General features: G+C 34.1%; 1 protein-coding gene across 1 annotated transcript in view; it reads right to left on the minus strand.

The window, feature by feature from the left end:
* SYDE2 (synapse defective Rho GTPase homolog 2) overlaps positions 1 to 21,677 on the minus strand; it is a 32,186-nt gene extending 10,509 nt beyond the window's left edge. Inside the window, exons 1-6 of the mRNA XM_011355690.2 lie at positions 20,718 to 21,677; positions 14,899 to 15,591; positions 8,929 to 10,031; positions 5,106 to 5,232; positions 2,782 to 2,792; positions 1,605 to 1,661 (exon numbers count right to left, since the gene is read on the minus strand). Of these exons, the coding sequence (XP_011353992.1) occupies positions 1,605 to 1,661; positions 2,782 to 2,792; positions 5,106 to 5,232; positions 8,929 to 10,031; positions 14,899 to 15,591; positions 20,718 to 21,447 (2,721 nt within the window). The 5' untranslated portion in view covers positions 21,448 to 21,677. The remainder of the gene's footprint in view (positions 1 to 1,604; positions 1,662 to 2,781; positions 2,793 to 5,105; positions 5,233 to 8,928; positions 10,032 to 14,898; positions 15,592 to 20,717) is intronic.
* Positions 21,678 to 21,683: the final 6 nt, after the last annotated feature.

Here is a 21,683-nt window from a genome sequence, read left to right on the forward strand (position 1 = left end):
ATATACCCTATTAATTCTTCCCCATAAAAACCTCCTCTAAATGCATGTAAAACAAAAGTTAAGAAATCAAGGTATATTATTAATTGTAAATTATTCCAATTATATGAATTTTGAATTTCCAGCCTTTTAATTGATAATGAAAGAGCATCAGTGATCAAAGCCCTTGCAAATAAGACCTATATAAATATATTTCTTCTTTAATACTGGAGATGTCTTGTGTGTATGTGTGTGTGTACGTGCGTGTATGTATAAAAAATATAGATACTGGATGGTTGGATTATCTCTAATGCTACACTGTGGAAGAAAAAAATCATTCCTAAAATCAAACAAATGAAACCAAAAGCCAAGAACAGAAAACATCAGACTTGTCACTATAATAGGAATGAGAGAAGTCAATTCCAAACACATCATAAGTGGTTATGAACTAAGAGATATCACCTGTAGTAGAACAACCTGGAAAAGGTTGTTACATATAAGCAAGGTAGGTAAGATGCTAGCTAAAAACTGGAGTGTGATCACAAGGAATAATAGGAGATATTTCTGTCACCGAACATCTAAATATAGACAATACTAATTCAGAACATGCTCTCAGCTTAGAATTTAGTTTGAAAGCTCAGTTTGAACTTAAACATGATCATATAAGCTTCCCATCTGATAATCTCTTAAGTTTTGATAGTAACATGGTTCATTAGTTTCTTATGCATCCTTCTAGTGTTGGTTAAAAGATAAACATATTGCCACGTAATTGTTTATGAAAATATAAATTATATATTACTATGTTCTCCTTTATTCCATAAAAGGTAGCATATATGTCTTGTTCTGTTTCTTCCCTTTTTATTTACCATTATATGCTTGAATATTTTCAGTACATAGCTTCCTTTGTATGTATGCAGGCATGTTGGTAGAATAAATTCCCCAAACAGGACCATGAAGCGAAAAATGCATTTGTAATTTTGAGGGAAAAGAAGAAGTAAGGATGTTTCCTAGGTTTGGGGCTTCAGCATCTGGGTGAATAGTGCCATTACTTGAAACAGGGGAAAAAGAAGGAAAACCATATTTTAGGGGATAGAAAGGAGTTTTATTTTGAACATATTAAGCTTAAGGTATCTATGGGACATTCAAGGCTGCTAGGTATAAAAATCTGAGGCTCAGGAAAGAGATGGCTGGAGACAGGGATCTGAGAATGATCACCTTAAAGATGATAACTGGAACCTCGGGAATGACTGCGATTATCAGGAAAGCATACAGAGTGATATGATAAGAGAAGGCCCTGGAGAACATCAGCTCCTGAAGGGCTGGCAGGAAGATCTTCCAAAAGCAACTAAGAAGAATGGCTAAAGTATGAGTGGTAAGAAGAGGCAGGGCGGGTGGCAGAAACTGGCTAATATGCTGCCAAGGAAAGAATGTTTCAAGAAAGAGTCTGTGATGTCAACTCAAATCCAACAATAGTTAGGTTAGATAAGAACTATGTTAAATCATATGGAGAAGAGTGTTTCTCAAACTTGGCTGCACACTGAAACAATCTGAGGAACTTTAAAATAATAGATTCCAGAGCCCCATGTCAGTCCTACTAAATCAGAATCTCCAGAGGTCAGGGCTCATACCTCTGTATTTTTAACAAATTCCTGTTGTAGTTCTAAGGCAGCAGCAGGGTTTGGTAACTAGGTATAAGAAACAATGATATAATTTAAGATAAGGACCAAAAAATGTATACCAAGGAAGGAAAGCAGTAACCTTGGAAAGCATAGTTTCAGGAGAATAAAGGACACAGAAATCAAGTTGCAGCAGGTTAGGAAGTGAATAGATATTAAAGAAACAGAGAAAGAGAAAAAAAGAGAGGCAACTTGCTCCAGAAATCTGGCTTTGCGAGAAGGTGGCAACCACAGAGTAGCAGGAAGGGCAGGGTGAAGCAGGATCAAAGTAGGGATTTTTTTTTTTAAGATGGGAATGACTTCAACATTTAATTGCTAATGTAAAGAAGATATTAAAATGGTTTTTAAGGTCCAGGAGAGAGAAATATAATCTATTAAGTAAAGCCCCCAAAGAGGAAGGAAGAAGAGACTCCTGAGAACACAAAAGAGAGTTAAAATTAGTACAAAGTGTGAGGAAGATCATTTCTATACTGTTACAAAAAGGATAGTGGAAAGTGAGAAAGGATGTATGCCAAAGAAGGCAGGTTGGCAAGTTGGGTCACAAAAAGTAGAGGAAGTTCCCATCTGATCACTTCTATTTTCTCTGAGAAGTTAGGAGGCAAGGTGATCACTAAGAGTGTTACCTGGTGAAATGCAATTTGAAGAGAGTGAGAAGATATTAAATAAACACTCTGGGGAAGGAGAGAGAGAGGGAGGGAGAGAAGAAGGGAGGAGGAGAAAGGGGGAGGGGAGAGGGAGGGAGAGATAATAAAAAAAAAACAATTATTAGCTATTTTATTTTAATTATTAGCTACTTTACTGTGTTCACTTCCATCCTCTATCCTCCCTCTCTAATCCTCCACTCCCCACTACTAGAATGTAGGCTCCTGAGAACAGGAACCTTCTCTGTCTTCTTGAGCCCTGTATGCCCAACACCTAGAACACCCTCTGATGCATCGTCAACTCTCAACCGAATCAATGGCTTCAGTTTCTTTCTTAAGAAGCTAGTAAAAAAAGAGGAGCATATTATACTCAAAGTAACAAAAAATATATAAAAACCATAGTAGAAATTAATGAAATAGATAATAAAAAAGTAAAATCAACAAAATCAAAAATTGGTTCTTTGAAAAGATCGACAAAATTTACAAACCTTCAATGAGGCTAAGAAAAAAAGAGAGAAGATTCAGATAACTAAAATCAGGAATAAAAGAGGGGACAACACTATCAGCCTCACAGAAATAAAAAGGATTATAAGTGAATACTATGAACAGCTGTATGACAATAAATTAGAAAACTCAGATGAAAGTAGAACTTGTAGAGAGATATAAACTACTGAAAGTGACTCAAGAAGAAATAGAAAACCTGAATAGACTTGTAACAAGGGACTGAATTAGTAATTTTAAAACTTCCCACAAAAAGTAGCCTGGCTCAGATTGATGCTATCAAATCCTAAAAGAAGAATTAACACTAATTCTTCATAGACTCTTCCCAAAAACAGAAGAGAACACTTCCAACTCATTCTACAAGGCCAATATTACCATGACACCAAAACCAGACAAAGACATCACTATAGACCAATATTTAGGAATACAGACACAAAATTCCTCAATAAAATACTCACACACTAAATCCAGCAAAATATTTTTTTAAAAGAAATATATATATCATGATCAAGTGGGATTTATCTCAGAATACAAGCTTGGCTTCACATCTGAAAAACAATTAATATAATATACCATATCAACAGAATAAAGGACAAAAAACAACTGATTATTTCAATAGTCTCAGAAAAGTCATTGAAAAAAAATCCAACACCCTTTCATGATAAAAACACGCAACAGACCTGAAATAGAAAAGAATTTCTTCAACTTGATAAAGAGGACCTATGAAAAACCCAGTCAACATCATAACTAAAGACTGAATGTTTTTCTCCTAAATCAGGAACAAGGATGTTCACTCTTGCCATTGCTGTTCAATATCATATTGGAGGTTCTAGCTAGGCAATTACTCAAGAAAAAGAAGTAAAAAGAATCCATTTTTAAAAGAGAGAAGTAAAACTATCTCTATTTGCTGATGACATAATTTTGTATATCCACTAAAAAAACTAATAGAGCTAATAAGCAAGTTTAACAAAGTACAAGATCAACACGCAAAAATCAATTGTATTTCTACACACTAAAAATGAACAGTCCAAAAATAAAATTAAGGTAATTCCATTTCTAATAGCTTAGGAATTTAACAAAAGAAGATCTAAATGGAAAGCTATCCCATGTTTATAGATCAGAAGACTTAATACTGTTAACATGGCAATAATCTCCAAATTGATTATAGATTCCATGCAAAACCTATCAAAACCCCTGCTAGCTTTTTCACAGACATTTACAAGCTGATTCTAAAATTCACAGGGAAATGCAAGAGATCCAAAATAGCCACAAACAAACAAACAAAAAAAATCTTGAAAAAGAATATTGGAAGATTAATACCTCCCAATTTCAAAATGTACTACAAAGCTTCAGTAATCAAAATAATGCAGTATTGGGATAAGGACAGACATATAGATCAATGAACTAAAATTTAGATAAAATAAACCCTCACATTTATGGTCAATTGATTTTTGACAAGGTCCAAAATCAGTTCAATGGAGAAAGAATGGTCTTTTAACAAAAAGATTCGGGATTGGTCGATTGTATGTTAAAATCGCTTAGGCTAATGGCGAGACTGTGGGATATAGGTATCATCACACTTAAAAGAAAAAAAGCATCCTAATCACTAGAACTACTTCTCTCTCTCAGAGGCTAGTTTACAGTACATGTTTTATTAACTGTCCATCACAAAATTCACCCTGTTCTCTCTGCCAAGAACTCTGGCCCTCCTAGCTAGCTGTATATCTCTAATGCAGTAGTATTATAAAACCTATTACATGGAAACTCTCATCCAACTAACTTGGAAGGGAGGGAGGGAAGGAGGGAGGAGGAGGGGAGGGAAAGGAGGGAAGAGAGGAGAGGGGGTAAGGAAAGAAGGAAGTAAAAAGAAAGGAAGGCAGGGAAGGAAGAAAGGAGGGAGGAAAAGGGAGAGAAGGAAGGGGAAGGGAGGGGAGAAAAAAAATTCTGATGTTTCCAAAGTATCCTCATCATCAGTTCTGGGTTCCAGTGTGAGAAAGCACCCTAGGCATCTCTCAGCACTCACCTGCCTAGTGCTTTCCTTTTTACCAAGTGTTGTAACTCGTGTAGTTTTTCATCTCCATGTTTTTGCTAACAGAGTACCCTCCTTCAACCTTTGCCCGGCTAAGTCCAGTTCACCTTTTAAAAGTTAGCTAAGCAGTCACCTCTCCCAGGAAGTTGTCTCTAATTTTCTCAAGATAAGACTTTAGAATAAAAGCAAATTAAATTTAGGCTACAAAATAGTATTTCAATGCTCTTTCCTACAGATGTAGTCTTTCCAAATTGTGTACATAAAATAAAATCTATTTATTACCTGTTATTACATTTATATCTGGGTACTGGTTTTCACACAGAACAACAGCTTTGCTATCCCTCTCAAAAGCCTCTCGAAGTTCTTTCTTGACTGCTGCCGAACCACATAATCGGTATAGGCCTACTACCTAGAAATAAAATTATGGCCACATTATGGTAAATTTGATAAAGAGAAAATAGTATAGTATGTATAAATCACATGAACTTGGCAATCAAATATGTTTTGATGGCATTTAATTAAAAATATTTCAAACACAACTTTTAAAATTTCATAATAGACTATATTGATTAGTTTAATGAAAACATTCTATTCCTTCATTTAAATTCAAACAACATACTATGATTTCTATAGTGCTGGCTATCTTAAGCAAAGACACAATCCCTTTCTTTTAGTTTTATATGCTCAACCAATATCTCCATGCCCCACGATGGTGTCCTTTAACATTTTTTGCTCTAGACTGAAATAATACAGTGGCTAAACATGGGTTTTGAATTCACAAAGCCTCGCTCTATCACTTTTTGCTTGGTGAATTTGGGCAAGTTATTTAATCTCTTTAAAACTCAGTTTCTTTATCCATAAAAAAGTATATAGTTGAAATAAGTTTCCAATATACTACTTGTGTAAAATTATCTTTTTAGGAAAGAAAAGATTCTCAGGAAGAAGTAAAAGCAAACCTATGATTTTTTTTTAACTTATCAAGTTAACTGATTATAAAGTGATGATGGAACTTCAATTAAAATAGTATATCAAAGGTAAAATAAAACCTCTAGTTCGAAATGTATATAAGATGCACAGATAAGATACCACCCATCCTCTCAACCTATGTTAAAAAGATTTGTTTTTTTGAACACTGTTAGTTCATACAGGTTCTAAAATATTAAGTCTTAAGAAGTTCACTGGGAGGAAATCAACACGGTATCTGTAAAGAAAAAGCATGCCTGATTAAGCAATCCAAGTTTTTTAAAAAAATGAACCTTCAAGAAAACTAAGGAAAATAAGTGGTTGGCATCTATACTTCCCCATCAAAGACTATTTAGAAAGTTCAATCACCTTGAAGTAAGTTATGAATAAAGAAATTATTTCAAGACAGGAATAAAGTAAAAACAAACAATGGGAACTGCTAAGAATGTGAACTAGGAATCATTTTAAAAGTTAAACCAAAAAAAAAAAAAGTTATAAATGACCTAGAGGAAGGAGTACACAAATGAAATGTCCAGGTTTACTTATTACACTAACCTCTTCTGAGTCATTAAATATCTGATAGAATACACTACAGAAGGTGCATCTTAATATAGGAAAGTGTCAATAATGGATACAGAGAAATGTTATCCAAAATATTTGAGATGTAAAGCTACTAAGTGAAAGATAGTAAGGAACTTATGACTATTTCTAAGAGGAGGTAACCTAAGGTGTTGTTATATTCAAAAGGATCAGCATAATATGGGAAACCAAGTAATATACTGGAAATAAAATTCAAATTTCCTACTCTTATCCACATTCATGATACATTCACAGTGAGATTAGCATGTGCTCTGCTGGTCACATCATTGCAAGAAAGACATGGTAGAACTGTACATGGTCCAGAAAATGGAACTAAAATATTAGAGATGATCAAAGGAAATGTCATCACATTAGAAGAAATTAACTTGAGTACAGCCTTTCTTGTGTAAGCATAATTAAGTATCACAAAATCCCATAAGGATATAGCCCCTTGAACTTGAAAAGGAGATGAACAAATTAAAAAAAGTAATACTTCAATAGTAAGTAATAAATTAATGGAACATGCTGAAATTACATATTTTTTAAAGGTGAGTAAAGGAAAAAAAATCTAATATACATATTTCAAGGAAAGGCTATTTTAGAATATATCCCTAACTTCATAGGCTGACTTCTTGAATGAAACACTTGAAGTACATGCTTGATGCCTCTATCAGAGATAGAATCTGTACTGGATGGACCATGAGTATGATTTCTATAGTAATTTTTCCCATTAGAAGCAAGAGATGGGTGATAATAGCCTTTAAAGCATTTGGAAGATGCCATAAACTATTTTTCGTGTGACTAGCAAAACCTGATATTCATGGTGAAACACAAGAATAATTGCCTTTTTAGGTAAGCAAAATTTAAACTGTATGCTAGTCTGTAAAATGTACAGAATAAGCCTCTTTCTAAGGGGTGGAGTAGGTAGTGAGAAGCAAAAGAGACAAAACATAAAAAAGGTGTTTAAAAAGTACAGTTCCAAATGTACAACTGTAAAATTTATTTTTTAGTTCAAAAAAATTATTAAAATGACTCAAAACTTTATAAAAATAAAATGCATTGCTAAAAATGCTTTCTCAGCATTTAAAATAAGTTACAACAGTTTTATATACCTCCTCTTTATAAAATATTTCAGGAAATAGACTATAAAAGTACAGTGCTATTCGAATTACTTATGTTAGTATTCGATTGTAAATGTTTCCGTTTAATAATTAGCTTTAAAATCTGCCTAACATCTCTGATCTCTCTACACACTGCCTGAAAAAGAATGGAGGAAAATCAGAGAACCTGAAGAAAAAAGTAACTGTACCAAAAGTCAGATTGAAAATTAAAGGCTTCACTCTCACCTAGACAACACAAACTCAACCAGATAGATCATACATCTGAGAAGAGGTTTTGAACATTCAGATGTCCTACCTTTTAGCTTCAAGAAGCTACTGTATCTATTTTTGTAGATATAAACATATAAAACCCACAGAGATTAAGTAACTTGCCCAACATCACACACCTAATAATGGAGGAGAAACCAGAATTCAAATTTCCTGCATCTTAACACAAAACTCCACTAACTTATGCTGTTTCTACAGTTCCCATGTTAAGTTCGTGGTAGGTTATTTTAAATTTCTTTTATATAAAGAAACCATATTTCAGATTTTGTAATATTTACCCTTGATGTTTTTAATCAGTGTTATAAATTCTGATAGTACCAAAGCAGAATTACCTCAGAACATGATTTTTAGTTTTAGTGTTGCAAAAATGAACATAAACAATTACTTGTACCTCAGAATAATATTTTCAATGATATGCTTTTTCTCATCGTCATAGTCTTATGACATGTATTAATGAAAATAAAAAAAGACAAGTTCTATTAACTGGTTAACATTTATATATCTTGTCACAAATAGTACCAAGTTTCTTGTTTTACTGTACTGCTTTTACCTTCTTATTTAAAAGGAAAAAAGAATGAGATGTACTCTTATTTGTAGAACCTCTCCTCATCCTCCATGCTATCTCAAAGTTGAGACAGGTAAACTTACGCTTTCCAAAGAATGGGGCAGCGGGAGAGCAGGGAATAAGGGCAGGGAGTTAATTTTAGGAGTAATGTGGGTTATAAGAGTTATTGTTGGAACTCCCCACCTAGAGAATCAAACTACAGAGAAACATTCCTTAAATTAATTAATTATTTGCCATATTATACATTCTGGCTTATCTAGGAATGCCATTATAAAGCAGTCTTGATCTCTAGGTGTAAGGCCCATGCAGCTCTGCATCAAAACAAAAATTGCAAATCTATCTAGCATGCTCTCACTCACGGACAACATAGGTTAAGGCATGAATTATATCCTAAACAGAAATGAAATTTAAAAAGAATAAGAAAATGTCTAAATTAGATTCTTTTACGTTACCTTTAATTCCTTCCCCCCAAGACTTACTACAAATTTAATTGATTAATTAAGATAGATAGATAGATAGATAGATAGATAGATAGATAGATAGATAGAAAGAAAGAAAGAAAGAAAGAAAGATATAAAGAGGGTAGTAAAGAAAAACAGAAAAATAATACCTGACAGCCTCGCTTTACAATTTCCATAATACATTTCTGTATCAGGAGTGGCACCATCAATCCTGTATTTTCTTTCTCTACAACTTTTCGAATATCAACACCAAATATTACTGGTTCTCGATTTATATCTAATCCATGAAGAGAATTCTCCCACTGTTCCAAAAGAGTCACTTTCACATAAATAAGACCTCTAGGTTCAAGTTTGACAGCCAACTGATGTGTCTTTGTCACTCTGAATAAGGTGGGGAGAACAACAGTTCCATGACAACACACTCGATTTTTTCTTGGAGTGGGCTCCCAACTGAATACTACTAATTTCAAATGCTGAGCATTTTCAATTTCAATGTTGAAAGTGTGATCCATGTCTAAAAATGTCGTCCGACACGTGAGCAAAGCTGTTCTTGCTTTGTTTACTGAATCTACCTGAATTGCACAAAAAATGTCTTTTGAATCTATCCGAGGTGGTTTTAAATCCTCAGCACCATAGAAATGCACACTCATGAGCCCAGATATGTACTGCGAACACTTAGGTTGATCAGAAAAGCTGTAATGTCTAAAAGCATCAATGTCAATTTCATTCTTGCTACAACCATTTGGAATTATTTCTTTTCCCTTTCCAAATTTGTTTTCAGATCCATGTTTGCTAGATTTAGTTAGAAGTTCAGGTGAATCTCCATCACTGAGGTAACCACCTTTGCAAGAATACTTAGAACTTATAGAGGTTTTCTTCTGGTAGCTGTGCTGAGAAGCTACACTGGTATCAAGATGGTATCGGCTTATAACATTCCTCTTGGCAGCTGTGGTTGTGTTCCCAGAAGGTAGAATAACAGTATGATGAATTTCTTGACAGTTACATTTAGACAAGGAAGAAGTATTATCTGGACTGTTTACATAATTCAAGGTTCCTTTAACACTCAGTTTTCGGCTAAGTTCTGGCAACCTTTTCATTTTCATGGAAAGTTTCCTCACAGTTCGTGGAGATTTTAATTTATCCGGGAAAGACCAATTAATTGAACTGCCTTTTTTCACAGGGCTAGAGCTTGGAGAAGACGGTTCTACATGTTCCAATTCAGTCTTATTTGTAGAAGCTAGGATCCCAAGACCTTAAAAAAAACAAAGATTTATAAGGTGATATGTTTTGATCCTACTTTATAAAGCACCAACTTAACAAGGCTTCATAGAAATTTTTCCTTTGTCCCATCTCAATGGGGATATTTAGTTTTAAGTTTGGGTGAATCTCCATTACCATATTCAAGCAGAACAACAAGCTATCTAAATGGCTTACAGGGAAAAGAAGCATCTCTCTCTCCATCTGTTTTTCTATTCTGAAGGTTTGGAGGAAGCGCAATATAGGTTCCTTTTAGGTGTTTCCCACTGCAATATACTTCAGTGAGTATGTTATTTTATAACTATAAACAGCGGATATCAAAGTAAATTAGGAAAGCTTCTTATAAAACATTTATTTTAACATATTTCCTATTTTAATGTTTACTTAGAAATCCTACTCTAAGATAAGAATGTTTTCTCTATATTTATAATCCTCTAAAAACTAAACTTTATCACATAGCGGTGCTGAAGAAGTTAAAAACCAAACAAGTTTATAATTCTGACAACTAAAAGCCCCTCCTTTTTCTAAAATTCTACTAGAACATATCAGCAAAGATTATACTAGAATGAATTCTAGTCAATTAAGAACTGAATATTAAATATCATAAACATAACTGAATAATTTTCAAAACTGTAAAGACATTTTCTTTCTTGTATTATTTCTATATAATAAATCCCTAGAACTTCAAAAGCTAAATTAGGGCCTATCCTTGCATTTTCAACGTATAAAACAGACAACTCAGAGCTATAAATAAGTCTTCTTATAATTTTCAGTTTTCATAAGAGTAAAACATTAAATTTTTCTCCACACAAAAATAGCTTTATTTTTTTATGAATGTCAAAACTGTCCAGGTTTACAATAAAAATTTTAAAAAGATACAAAAAAGAGCAAGTAAATAAAATCCTAAACTGCACTACCAGATTAACCACTGTAAATATTGCGGCAAAAATAATATTAAAAGTAGTTTAACAGAAAATTAATATTTAATTATTAAAAATAACACCAGCAAACATTTACTGAGCTAGACAAAATATGAAAAATTTAATAGTATGAGTAGACCCTCATTTAATTTTCACAACATCCCTATGAGTTAAGGTACCAGTAGCCCTGCATTCTCCAGCTAAGGAACCTCATGCACAGAGCTGTCTAATTTGTCTAAGGTGACACAGCTGGTAAGTTACAGAACCAGGATTCAAACCTAGATGTAGGCCTTCAGAGCCTATGCTCTTCAATACTATACTTTCAGCCTCTTCATCCTTCTATATATAATTGATTTTTTATATATAATTAATTGTTAAAGACTTTTTCTCAACTATTAAGAAGTATTCTAGTTAATATTAAACTTTCAAAGTATTCCAGTTAAAACTTTAAACTTTCAAAACCCCAGTTAAAAAAAAAAATGTACATACTAATCAATTTTATTTTTAATTTGAACCTGGTTTTAGTAAATTTTCAAACTAATAAAAATATTAGTTTGAAATTTTCAAGCAAAATAGAAATATCTTCTATAATCTAATATTAAATAAATTTAAATTGTTCCATTAAAGAAACAATTTAGTATTATTCCAATTATTTAAAATTTAAATTAACTTTTCTTACTTGATCTAACTATTCCATACAAAAATCCCTAATAACCCTAATATCAGAGGCTACTCTGTATAATATTAGAAATGAGAAAAAAACATATTTATTCATTTTAAAAATCAATAGATTAAATGAACTTTCTTTAAAGTATTAATATTCTCCCTCCACCCCTCATTATGTGTACTAATGACAAAGAAGTGGTTTCTTTATAGAGAAAGTACTATTTTAAGTATGCCTGCTGGGCTTTTCTGGTAAGCAACTAATAAGAAATGGAGTGTTTGATAAACTAGACAAAGCATTCCCTTGTACTGTAAATTGTAGTACAATTCTACTGGTTTACTGGTCTAAAATATTCTATAGTAATTGGAGTCCTACCCTAGTCTGTAATCTATTTTGTCAGGGCATAAACAAGCTACCCAGTATATTAAATTGTTCTAGGTTTTATTAAATTTTTAAAGAGTTAATCTAACAATTCTGACTTTTTTCCCACATTGTTCATTAAATATTTCCCAAGACTCATTAAATAAGTCTCTAATTATTAAAATGAAATATTGTGTATGTTACCAATTTCTACTACAGATAAGACTGAATTTGTTAAAACAGAAATGCTTTCTTTTTATAAAATCCAAGAGTGAAAATATTACCAAATTCAATAATCATTTAAAAGTAAACCACAATTATACTAATCAAATCACAGACTAACAATAAAGGGAAAGTACAAAATGAAAATATTTAAATATAAATTTATGAACCAGGCTAGAATCAAGTGAAACTGGCACATTCCTTCAGGACCTAGAACAGTAACTAGCGTAGAGCAAAAACTCAGTGTTTACTGAATAAATTAATTAATAAATGAATTGTTAATTGCCTATAAATTGGTAAACTTTCTAGGAAACACTATATAGGAAATACCAATAGTAGTTACCACATTCAGACCCAATAATGATACTAGTAATTGATCCTAATGCAGGAAAAAAAGATCATGATGAAAATCATTACAATAATAGTGGAAAAAAATCTATTAACACCCCACATTAGGGACCCAGTCACATAGATTAGGGCACATTAACCCAATTAAATACTATAAAGATTGGGAAACAATAATGTTAATAATAATGTTAAATATCTACAATACAAGATGAAAATACAAAGTGAAAACAAAAACCAAATAGTTACTATGATTGCAACTATATGAAAGACACATATACATTCTAGAAGTTAATAAGCAAAAAAAAAAAGTCATAATTGAGGTAGGATGATTAAAAAATTATCATTCGTATTCAGATAATTCGGATACTTGAGCTTACCTACTCCTTAATTAAAATTCATTTTGAAATTCAACCATCCTCTTTGCCTATTTCTCAACAGCTTTCTGGCAGTATTGCTAAAGAAAACTGACCACTTTAGGTAACTAAAACAAGAAAAGATGGCATATAAATAAACTGTCTATATATTTCCTTTGGCCAACTTAGGGCTGTGCTTATTATACTTTAATAATATGTTAAAGGGAAGAAAGACACTAAGAAAGGAGACATAAATGACAGTTTTACCGTACTTTAAATGTCTTTCTTTCCAGTTCACAATTTGCCACAAACAGAAAAAAAATAAAGTTTAAAGATAGTAACTTCAATTAAAATGTGTAATACTTTACAGACCCTGGCTTTCTAACTTTGCTCTTATGCCTTCTTGCCTTTTCTGCCCCATTCCACATCTATCACTATTTGCCACACACCTGTAAGCCTTCCCTATCACTCCACCCTAATAACCACCTACATTCTGAACTATTGATTTATATAGTATTTATTCTTCTCTCCATCCAGATTACAAAAGAAACACAAACTTACTCTAGAAAATCACTCTACAATTAGAAACGCACACACACAAAAATTTTTAATTATCTCAACCTCAACATCCTTGGGAGTAAAAACCATTAAAATTTCCCATATAGCTTTTCAGTGTTTCTTGCAAAATTGGCATCAGATAGTACGTTCTGTTTCGTAACTCAGTTTTTCTCTTAACAATATAACATTTACTGTACCTCTTCATATCTCTAAGAAAAAGATTCAAATTCAAGTAGTTTACTTGTAAAGTACAGAAACATCGGCAAAGAAATGAAAAAATTCAGGGGAAAATTCAAAGTGAATTATCAAACCTGCTACCACTACGGGCAACTATAGCTTAAACTCATGAGAAAACTCTGGGAAACATGTAGAATTATCCCACCCAAGGAAGGAGGAATCTAGGGCAGGTCTACACCAACTCTTATCAGCACTGGTTGAAGGGCATTCCCACACTGCCTTGCAGAGAGACCCCCTACCACTTTGGAGAGAGCCTCAAGAAGAGATGCACATCCTGATGGTTTAAAGTAAGTTTATTACTTATTTAAAAGGTTGCCCCCACTTAAGTAATAAAACTCAAGTGATATGGAAAAGGTACTGACAGCATCTGCTATGCCCCATATCTTTGGATATTTTGCACCATTTGAAATTTCATAAATTTAAATGATGGTATAAAACACAAATGCTTTCTTGTCAACATTTGATATTTGCAACTAAACAATAAATATGCCTTATGCTGTTTCCTGGGTAGCATATCTGTAACTAAATTTAAAAAGAAGCACATCAGAAAACCGAAGACAGTCAAGGAAGAATAAAACCACTAGGTTGAACTATATAAAATGCTATTTTTTGCAGATCAAAAATGGTTGAATATCAGTAATTTCATATGGTTCAATCTAATATGTATCGAACTTCAATTATTTCCTTTCTGGGTTCCATAACTATTATAGAACCTATTTGCAAGGTCTTTACTTCTACCTCTTATTTCTTTTTCTCTTCTCCTTTTCCTTTATTCGTGGGGAAACATAGGCATAGAAGTGCAAAGTAATAACTATTGATATACTGAAAATACAAATTTTTGGCTGTGGACAGGCCAGGTGTGAATGAATAAATGAAACAAAATAAGATTTAAATAAAGAATATAGCTTTCTCTTTTACTCTCCATGATTCCATTCTTTCGACTAAGAGAAAAATAATTACTAACTCAAAAGATGGACACACTATAGCACATTAGATTACAAAACCAAGTCTGTGATAAAAATAATTAACCACCATGTACATAAAAATATTTATAAACCTTTTTGAGTTTTATTTTCATGAAAATACATTCTTTTTAAGGAAAAATGTATAGCTACAATAGAGATCTATATTTAGTTTTAGCTACAGCCAAAGAACTGAAAAATAGAAGAAAGAGAAAGGCAGATCTATAATCATCTTTACCTGTAAAGGCAGATTTCAGCATGGGACTGTCCTCCACCACTATACCTTCTTGTGTCTTGTGTCCAAGCCTTTGTCTGTACTGCTGCACAAACTCTGTGGAATGGATAAAACTGACAGGATTCACTTCATTTGACTGTGTGGTCTGAACACTGCCTGTGTGTTCGGAAGAGTACAGCAAGTCCTCAGGATGCTGCTCTTTCATTAGGTCTCTGCTAGATAATACTCTCAAACTGACAGTAGGAAACTTCAGAACAGCAGAGTTTGCCTCACTCAGACTCAAAGGATTTGATATACCAACGTCATCATCCTCAGGAATGGGGTTGTACCATATTTCCCCTTCATCATCTGCATCATTTTCCTCATTAAAGTCTAAAGAACAGTTTCCTGATAACGAAGAATCTATAGCATTATACACCACACATGTACAATATTCTTCAGATGATTTGAAGAAAGGTTGTGATAGCTGATGTTTAGGTGGAGAGACAGGTGAGATGGATAAATGACTTATATTTTGGCATTTCTTATTTTCTTCTTCCAAATTATAAGACCTCAGAGTACTCTGATGAAGCCAATTGCGTTTCTTTGACACAGTGATGCTGTTAAGTGGCTTTTGACCTCTGAATCCAATATTACCCTTCAGATCTTCAAGTTCTCTTCTCTTCACTGTAGGCCCATAAACATTTTCAAATAAATCTGTTTTAAAGAAAAAAAGAAGGTAGAATATAATGCCTGCTAAACAAAGAAAGACATTTCCCTTAAGACTAGTTATTAAAATACTACTTTTAAAAAGATAAAAAGAAAAAAAGCAATATTAACCACATTCAGAGAATAAAACAACAAAAAAATTTTTGGACTTTTTTTACCTAAAAATTATTTCTATTATTTAGAAATGAGACCATGAGTATAAGTGTCATAAGAATTCTATGAAAAAGTATAGAAAACCTCTGAGGCTGCCTTTATAAACATAACAGGGCTAACAAAGCCTTAGCCTAAGCAAAACATAATTTATAAAAAGCTTACACTGAATGCTTTTTACACAGTATGCCTTTAATTAATATTTGAATAATTTTCAACTCACTAAAAGGACCAGAAGTCTTTAGAAAACACAAATAATATTCTTACCTTTACAAAGATTAACTTTGAATAAATCTTTCAAAATAAGTGAACCTTACTCATTACTAAATTCCTCACTGATTATCAAAATTTCAACATTTGTTTCCTAATCATACTATACAGTAGCATCTTGTGCAAGGTTTAAGTTCTAAATATCTAGGGAAAAAATAAAAATAAAAATCCTTTAAGAAGGTTGCAGATTAGAACCAAGAACATTGTCTCACAATAAGCACAACACAGCTATAATTATTGGCCACGCACAAACTTAAGCAACAAGAATAAACAAAAAAGTCCCTGCCCTTAAGGAATTCATAGTCTGATGTGTGTGCGGGGAGAGCAGGGGAGGCTCAAATACCTAGATATCTGAAAATGTTAAAATAATGTGACTCTAAAATTGTATATAAAACATTAACTCCAAATAAAGAGGAAAAATTTTTATACTTCCAAAGAGTTGCATAAAGCAGGCTTCAATGACAGTCAATTAAGATAAATATGATCATAATACAAATTCATTGCACATAGATATATAAAACAAAACCATATTTCTAAAACTTTAAGATCATGACAGCTTTGTGAATTATGGAATTATGGTCTTGTGCTAATTTGAGTGTGTATATGGTTGATTCATCTTAGTATTATAGAAAGTAAAATAAGACAATAGCAAGGCTAATAACAGACATTGATAAAACCACACTAAACTATGTAAATGAAGCTTAATAACCAAAAGATTAGGTTCATGCATAATCAAGGTTTTGAGTAACCTGCCTTCTACTGAAAAGAATCCTTTAAAAATGTAATTTTTTTCTTTTTTTAATGATAAACATTACCCAACCAGATTAATAATAAATAAATAATTTTTTTAAACCTTAAACAAATTGGGTTTCAAATTCAGTTATTTTCAGAGGCATGAATAGAAAAAAGTTTAATTTTTTTTGAAACTTTAACAAATGTATCAAGATAGGTGATTGAGGGGACTGATAATTTTAGAACTTCACTACTTAAAATGTATACCAAACAGCAGCATCCTTACTGGGAGTTGGTTAAAATGTAGAATCTCAGGTCTCACCCCCACACATATTAAACCTGCATTTTAACAAGATTTTCAGGGAAGTCACATGCACGTTATAGTTGGAAAGCAATGCTCTGTAACTGTGAATCACACGCACATTAAGTGGCAAAATCTAGAAAAGACCCTTAGTGATTCTCAAATCATAAACACCATTTAGAAATGCAGAAATGCAGGACTCTGAAATCAACACATGACCTTTTCCTGAATTGTAATTCTCAATTTTCCTGCCACCAGCAACTCCAATGTTCTATGGCACTCTTCCCTGCAAAAAAAAAAAAAAAAACCCACAAGAAAACAAACAAATAAACAAACAAAATGGATTTGCTTCTAGGGCCACAATGGCAGAATTTCTGAGAGAGAGAGATTTAAACCTAGAAGGCAATCAAAAGATATATGCCTATAGCTACTGATCTTGAAAGAGCTAATGCATAAAAAAAATTGTTGAAAAGAATCATAACGTACCTCATAAATGTAAGAAATCAGAGCTATAAATACTTGAGAAAAGAAATAGATGAGAATTTGCATTAAACGTGTCAACTTCACTTTAAGATATAATGTACAAGATCATACCAGCTAATTAATAGTATTTTAAACAACTGTCTAAAATTTTTTGACAAAATATTAACAAATTACATGCCCCCAATTTTTTCTTTCACAAATCATGGAGCAAGAAAAGCACAGCTGAAGTAAGGCAAATTATTTTTTAAAGCCGTAAAAGGACAAAATAGCTCAACCTGGTGCTTTTGAATTTATTTCTGAGTACCTCAAGCTAATTAAAATTTACTTATAAAGATTTATAATGAAGTACAGTTGGCAAATAGATTAAAATTCCTTCGTAATCTGAAGGCTTGCAGAAACCTGACAATATTTGCTCTGTGTAATGACCTTAGATTCCTTAAATAATCATCTCAATTAGGAACAAATTGGCCAATCTGTGAACACTACATACCCAACTGCATCAAATCATTGTCATTATTATACCATCAAAAGTTTTAGTGGTTCGTGGTAAGAGCCATAAGATCATTTTGGCCACTCTTTGTCATTCAGTCTCAAAAAATTCCAAAATACTTACATAGGTTGGGTATCTCCATCTCATTATATAGTTATTCTGTGTTATAAATTCTAACTGTAATTTTATTTTGAAAGAAAATATGCTCATAAATATTGTATAGAAAAATGGATATAAACTTTTTAGGTTATTTAACATCTTTACACAACCAAGAATGTACTGATTCATCTGGACTGTCCAATTAATTTTTTTAGAAAATGTGATTTAAAAGTAGAATCCAAGTAACATAAGCTTGAACTAAGTAAATATTTAAAGGTAAAGGTTTAAAATAGACATAGCAGTTGATTTTAAAAATGTCTCAAAATCTATTCTAGAATTCAATCTTCTTTGCAACTTTGAGGGTTACTTACCCCTCTAAACCTTATTGAAATTCCATCCATCTCCTCGGTCCAAGCAATTTAATAGAATTAACTGAATCACACCTCTAAAGAACTTGTAGAGTCTCTCTGACCTTATATAAATAGGGATTTTAGAGTCATATAGACCTGAGTTTGAATTCATATAATAGTTTGAATCCATATATTAGTATATGTAAACCATACAGTAGTTTGAGTGACTTTGGGCAAACTACTTAACCCCTCTGTTTCTTTGGTTGTTGTTGTTAGAACATACCTCCATGGTGGGGGTGGAGGGAGCAATAAAGATCATATGCAAACCACCTAAAGTATCCAGAATGGTTTTAATAACTTCAACCAACCTTCATGAAAAAGTTATAAAAAAGTAGACTCTCCAAATCTATACGAGATATGTAAACATAAAGGATGAATTGGTGATTTGAAAGGAAATAACATCTGAGAAAGTTGTTTAAATCAGAGATTAAGCTTTTGCTTAGATTTCTTGTAAAATATATAAAATACCATCACATAGTAATTCTGATGTTTCATTTTAATTTCTTTTAAAATTAGTTTCATTTAGTTTCTTGATAAAAAAAATCATTATGAAAAAAGATTACTATGTTCATTATTGCTTTTTAAATCCTTGAATGTTTACACTACAACTGAAAGTATTAAAAACCATCAGACAGTAAATGTTTAACCTTTGCAACAAAGAGTAAAAATATTTGAAGTTTTATAGAGATTTTTGTTATGGCTGAAATTTAACTGTCTTACAAAGAGCTAACTGAATCAAAATCAGAGGAAGTAAAGCTATACAGCCATAAAATGTAATAAATGATTACAAATACTTTACTACTGGAAATGCATGTTTTAATTTGAACTTAGCATAAAGTACACCTCCCTTCACACAAAAATGTTACATTCCACTATCCTTTTATTCAAATAAAATGAAATAAATTTGAGGGGAAATTTAGATAGGTGGGTATTAGAGAGTTTTAGATTAAAAAAAAACTTTTCAAGTTTGTATACATTCTAAATGAATCATTTGATTTGTTCTCATTGTGCAATTAGTAGCTTTGTGAACTTTGTTTCTCCCCACTGTTTTGTGTTTATTAGTTAAACAAAGTTAATGTGTATAAACCAGTCCTGTAGAATTTGTAATTTTTACCTGAGAAACTGCCAAGTATTGTGAATGTTTTTTACATTCTGGCATCTAATATTTTTAAAATTATTACTGACATATAGTATAATGTTCACTAAAAGCCTTTACATTTAAGAGTGTAATTCAAAAGACTTATTTTTTGCTCAGTCTGAAGATACACTTCTTTCAGAAAAGTTTTCCTATTTACAACATAATTAAGAGCTTTCTAGAATTGATAACCTAAATTTTCATTGGAAATTAAAAAGCACACACATACAAAATAGGCAGCAAAATCCTAAAAGGACAACTTAAGTTTACAAATGACTATAAATGTGTACACTTTCTTAAAAAGCATATAAGGGATCTTTTTCTTTTGATTAAAACACTAGTGCCCTTGTTTACCAACAATAAAAAGATTACTTTGTTGTTTTTTTGTGTGTGGGGGGGAAGTTTAGGGGAGGGAAAGGTGAAGAGAAGTATGTGAAATCCTACCTGATGAGAAAGAAATTTTACTACGGTAGTTTTTTTTTGTTTGTTTGTTTGTTTTTACGGGGGGTGGGGGGTGGTTTGGCGTTTTTGTTGTGTGTATGTGTGTCTGTGTATGCACACGTGCCTAGAAGAGAGGGGGAAGGAAGGTGTAATGAGTAAAATGACAGTTTATGCACCCTGTAAAGTCTACCTTGGATCAAATTCAAATGCACAAACTCCACAAAAGTCTACGGATTTGCCTAGAGCTACAAAGAATAAAAATCAAGGCAGCACCGCCCAAACCCAAACCTACTAAAAGCGTGTAGTGAACTTAACCTTTATTCACTGTTGTGCTTACACTGTAGGCACAATGGTTCGTAGAAAAGAAACAACAAAAACTCCAAGTTCCTCATGCCACTGTCTTAGAAAAGAAAGCACAACAAGTGAATACTTTATACCAAGTAACCTCGAAATCACATTAAGCTGCCACTTACATGACACTTACTTTGGCACGGGCACACACCTGTCTGCAAAAACAGACCTATTCTTGCCTCTTAAGACAGAAGCCCAGTTAGTAAACATTAAGGCTGGAAGTGTTAGCATTTTGATTGCAAAGTATTCTACCTGTCAGCGTAATTCTTTCGTCTGGAGGCACCGAGAGGACTGGGCTTTCCTGCATTTCAAAAGGGCCCAGATTTGGAGAGGTGGCCTGAGCTCCTCTGACTTTGCGGGGTGTTCCACCGGTGCGACCCTTCATTCCCAGGGACAGCAGGCGCCCTTTGTACATCCACTTCTGCAGCTTCTTGACTGTCACCGCGGGCGGCCTGAGGAAGGGGAGCCCTTCCTGACCGTCTCCTTTGCTGCTGCGTATCACAGGGGTCCCCGCAGAATCCCTAAAAGTGCTTCCCGGGGAGCGGCTGGGGTCCTTGGGTTCGGGAGTCAGGAGGTCGGAGGGCGCGGTGACCCGGGCGCTGCCTCCGTTCCAGTCGTCCATCCCACCTCCACGTGGCGGGGACTGGTCTCGGTCCCCGCGCGTGCCGCACCTGATCCAGCTGTCGCTCGGCCACCGCTGGAAGGGAGGCGGCTTGGCACCCACCCGGAGGCTCTCGAGGCTTCTGCTGCAGGACAGCTGCATCCGAGAAGTCCGCAGGTGGCCTCTCCCCGACACCCTCGGAGGCGACCGGGGCGGGGACACCTGCTGCCAAGGGCGGTCCCCGCCTCCCCGCTGGGTGCAGGCTCGGCGGTCCACTACGCCGCAAGGGGAAGGCGGCTGGCCCAGAGCCGGGACTCCCGCAGCGCAACCGCGATCCGCCCAGCCCCGCCGCGCGCCCGAGTCGGGGGGCAGGTCGTGCATGGCCTGGATCAGCAGATAATAGGCCTCTCGCAACTGGGTCTGCAGCCTGCCTGTCTCCAGGCGGCCGCCCTCCGCCCCCAGGGAGGAGCCCGCCGCCGGGGGAGGCGGGGGCCACCGCTCCGCCTCCGCCCCCTCAGGCTCGGGCGCGGACTGGGAGCCGCCGGGCAGGTTCTCGTAGTAGTCCGCCGCCTCCTCTCCGCTGCCCCCGGAGTCCGGCGGGACGTGCGCGGAGGCGC

Source organism: Pteropus vampyrus, unplaced genomic scaffold (assembly GCF_000151845.1).
Source record: "Pteropus vampyrus isolate Shadow unplaced genomic scaffold, Pvam_2.0 Scaffold22, whole genome shotgun sequence".
Lineage (NCBI taxonomy): Eukaryota > Metazoa > Chordata > Mammalia > Chiroptera > Pteropodidae > Pteropus > Pteropus vampyrus.